The sequence below is a fragment of the Rattus norvegicus genome, chromosome 1, assembly GCF_036323735.1.
Source record: "Rattus norvegicus strain BN/NHsdMcwi chromosome 1, GRCr8, whole genome shotgun sequence".
In the NCBI taxonomy this organism is placed as follows: Eukaryota; Metazoa; Chordata; class Mammalia; order Rodentia; family Muridae; genus Rattus; species Rattus norvegicus.
Genome location: NC_086019.1, coordinates 166,711,978 through 166,715,855, shown reverse-complemented (window position 1 = coordinate 166,715,855; position 3,878 = coordinate 166,711,978). Strand labels below are relative to the sequence as shown.

Here is a 3,878-nt window from a genome sequence, read left to right as displayed (position 1 = left end):
AGCCTCCATGAAGCTAGAAGGCAAAGCTATGAACTGTGCATCCTTAGGATCTTGAGTTCCAGAGGTCTGTGAATGAAGAACCTCACTCTGTGATGGAAAGAAAGAATAATGATTCCCACTGTGCCTCCAGTGAGACCTGAAAGGTAAGAAGACTACTCCAGACACAACCTTCCAAAAGGGAGATTACACGTGGGCCTAACATTCTCAGTTATTAAAACTTTACAGTGTAACTTAGATGCTTTAAAGTGAGAGAACAAAACTTCAGTTTTTCTGAAACTATTTGTTAATAAGATCTTGCCCATTTTTGTCCTATTATCTCTTAACTAACTCCAGCAGGACTTTTGACTGCTGAACACAAGTGTTTTTCTATACCAGTGTGGTAAAGGACATCCAACAGAAGCAGCAAAGACCGTGGATTCAAATTCATTTTCACTGATGAGATCTAAGCCTTACTCAACTTGAACCACAGTCCTTGTAATTAAAATTCGCCAACCAAATTCTATACATTTTTTGTCATACTTTATGTGGTTAATTGAAAACCTGAGAAACCCAAAGTGTAAATGCCCCCAAAGTATGACTCAATTACATCAGTACACATTATGAAGGGAAGACTTCTAGCACATTAGAAAATAAAAAGAATATATTAATTACAACTTAGAGAAGGAATGGATGTTTTGATATGGAATTACGTTGTTCCTTTTCCCATAAGCTTTAGGAAAAATGCATATCTTGATCCAAAGTACACAGATACAAGGTAACTTGTAGGACAAAGGAAACTTGTCTTGTGGGTATAACACAAAGCAGGTTTAAGTGAGCCATGAGAAGGCTTGTAGAATATTGCTAGCTAGTGAATACACCTGTTGTTACTGAATAGCAGAGTTCTTCTGACATTCCCTTGCACAAATATTTTTTAAAGTCCTACTCTTAGGAGGCACAAAGGTGACAGAAATAAAACAGGACTCTGAGCTGGCTTATCAAAAAGAACAAGGCTTCTAAACTACAGTATGAAGGATAAATACTGTGTAGCCCTTTTAGAAATTAAATCTTATTGGAGTGTGTACACACACACACACACACACACACACACACACACACACACACACATTGATTAGTTAATAAGGTTTCTTTGTATTCAAGGTAAACATGGTTAGTTGCAAAGGAGGCTTTCCTGCTAACAAAGCCAGAAATACTTTTAACTGACCTTTACAAAAAACATTTGCTGACTTCCAATTTAGGGGGATGCATATAGAGAACACAGTGTGCTTAGTTATAGTGTACACTCAATTTAATTCTGCTCTTCCCCAAAACTTCTTTAGATTACACTTAGGGTTAATGTTAAGTGTCTATCTCTAAATGGATAAAGCCTTTTAAGCAGTATTACCTTCCATCAGAGGGATGATGTCACACAGACAAGATTGAATGATCCCTTGTTTGTTTTAAGTAATAGAAAAATGGGGCTAAGTATAGCATTATTGGTCAAGATACATTTCTATTAGTGTAATTTACTCTCCCGAAAGTTACTGGTTGTGAGAGCATAGCTACACTTGCAGCTCATATTTGAAAACCTCTTTGGATCAATGTGTGAATAAAGTTGTGAGCTACTTCATTTCATGCTGCAAAGTGGCTTGTATTGATACAGTTAACTTTTCATATAAAGGCCCAATAAAATCATTCAAGGTATTTGTAATGAATAACATTCATTCCATTGTCACCATCTAGGAAAATAGAAACCTTTGCTGGGGAGAACATAGTAACCATCCTCTCATGGTAGCTTCAAGTAACAGCTCTTCCCATCCTCTGTTCTTTATCTTGCTTGGAATCCCAGGACTGGAGAATTATCAGTTTTGGATCGCCTTTCCTTTCTGTGTTATGTATATTGTGGCACTGACTGGAAATATCACCATCCTATACATAATCCAAACTGACCACACCTTGCATGAGCCCATGTACCTCTTCCTAGCCCTGCTGGGTATCACTGATCTGGTTCTATCCTCCTCCACACAACCTAAAATGCTGGCCATACTCTGGTTTCACGATCATGAGATTGAATACAATGCCTGCCTCATCCAGGTATTCTTCATTCATGCCTTTTCTTCTGTGGAGTCTGGGGTGCTCATGGCCATGGCCTTGGACCGCTATGTGGCTATCTGTTTCCCACTCAGACACTCCAGCATCCTGACCACATCTGTAGTCATCAAACTAGGGGCAGCTGTGATGGTGAGAGGGCTGCTGTGGGTGAGCCCCTTCTGCTTCATGATCTCCAGGATGCCCTTCTGCCCCAACAACGTCATTCCCCAGTCCTACTGTGAGCACATGGCTGTGCTCAAGTTGGTATGTGCTGATACCAGAGTTAATCGTGGATATGGACTCTTTGTGGCTTTCTCTGTGGTTGGCTTTGACATAATTGTCATCAGTGTATCTTATGTGATGATTCTGAGAGCTGTGTTGAGGTTGCCCTCTGGCGAAGCTCGCCTCAAAGCTTTTGGTACATGTGCTTCCCATGTCTGTGTTATCTTGGCTTTCTATATCCCAGCCCTTTTCACCTTCCTCACCCACCGCTTTGGCCACCATGTGCCCCGTGTTGTGCACATTATATTTGCTAATTTCTATCTGCTGGTTCCTCCCATGCTCAACCCTATTGTCTACGGAGTCAGAACCAAACAGATCCGGGACAGGGTTATCCGAGGATTCAGGAGAAAAAAACTTGAGCCAGGGATCACAGTAGCTCCAGGTCAATGACCAAAGGATATATTCAACAGACTTTGGCAAATCAACATATATTTGCAAGATATCTGGCAGCCCTCCAGAAGAACTGGAATAACTTTCAAGTTATACAGAATGAGAGATTTGAGACTTTTTACAGATAAAACTTATTTACTTAACCTCTTCTTGCCTTCATAAGAAAAACAAAGAAGATTTTTCCTATATTAAATCAATGAATTATTTAAAATAATGTTATCATCCATAAATTATTAACTTGAAAACTTTATTTTAAAATTTTAATAGTCATATAATTTGACATATAGTTTGAACAGAGATTAAAATATGCCTTAAGTAGATAATAATTTGCACATTTTCTCCATCTTGTAATCTTCATAGAAACAGATATTTCAAAATTAAAATATTTCTAAAAGCTTATGTAAATTCATTATTTATGTCAACAAATAGTAAAATAGGAAACAATTAAAACAAGCAGCAGGTGACTGCTGTGTGTCTCTTAATTGTCTCTTAATTATTCTCACTTAACTAGACCATCACAATTACATGGAGGTGGGGAACTAGTCAATCTATAACATTAACAACAACAATAACACAAAAATCTACCTGTATATCTTGAAGGTTTTTCATCAACCAAGAATATATGTAGAGGAAAAGCTTTGGCCAATGCAAGGGAAATTTACTAATGGCCATGGGGAGGTATGCATTGTTGTAGGTTTTAAGTTTATTCTTTTAAAATTACCATGTTTTATTTTGTTTGGTTAAAACATTTCATTATACAGACTAACATGATGTTTCAGCACTAATTTTTAATAATTATTCTTAACTGATAGAACAGAATGTTAGTGTGAGAGAAAAGTAATTAAAATATCAACAAAATATACAAAAGATTTTGGTGCCAAAGACTATGGCAAAGGATGCACAGGTCCTTGCGAACAAGTATGACATACTAGATAAGGAAGTGCAGCCATTTACAAACTTTCAGACAACAGTAGTATCAAATCTCAACTTCCTTAGACTACTAACAATGCATGTTAAGTGAAAAGATTCAGCCTCTCATAGCTAAGAACCACTGAATCTATGAGAAAAACTGAATTTCAGAATGAATGCCAGATTCTGTAAAAATCAAAGAATAGTTACTTTGATAAGAAACTATAGTC

The 3,878-nt window shown here is 37.3% G+C and overlaps 1 protein-coding gene across 1 annotated transcript; it reads left to right on the top strand.

Moving 5' to 3' along the window:
- The first annotated feature begins 1,764 nt into the window (after positions 1–1,764).
- Positions 1,765–2,739, top strand: Or52r1 (olfactory receptor family 52 subfamily R member 1). The gene has a single exon (NM_001000131.1). It carries the CDS (start codon positions 1,765–1,767, stop codon positions 2,737–2,739), a length of 975 nt encoding a protein of 324 aa, NP_001000131.1.
- Positions 2,740–3,878: the final 1,139 nt, after the last annotated feature.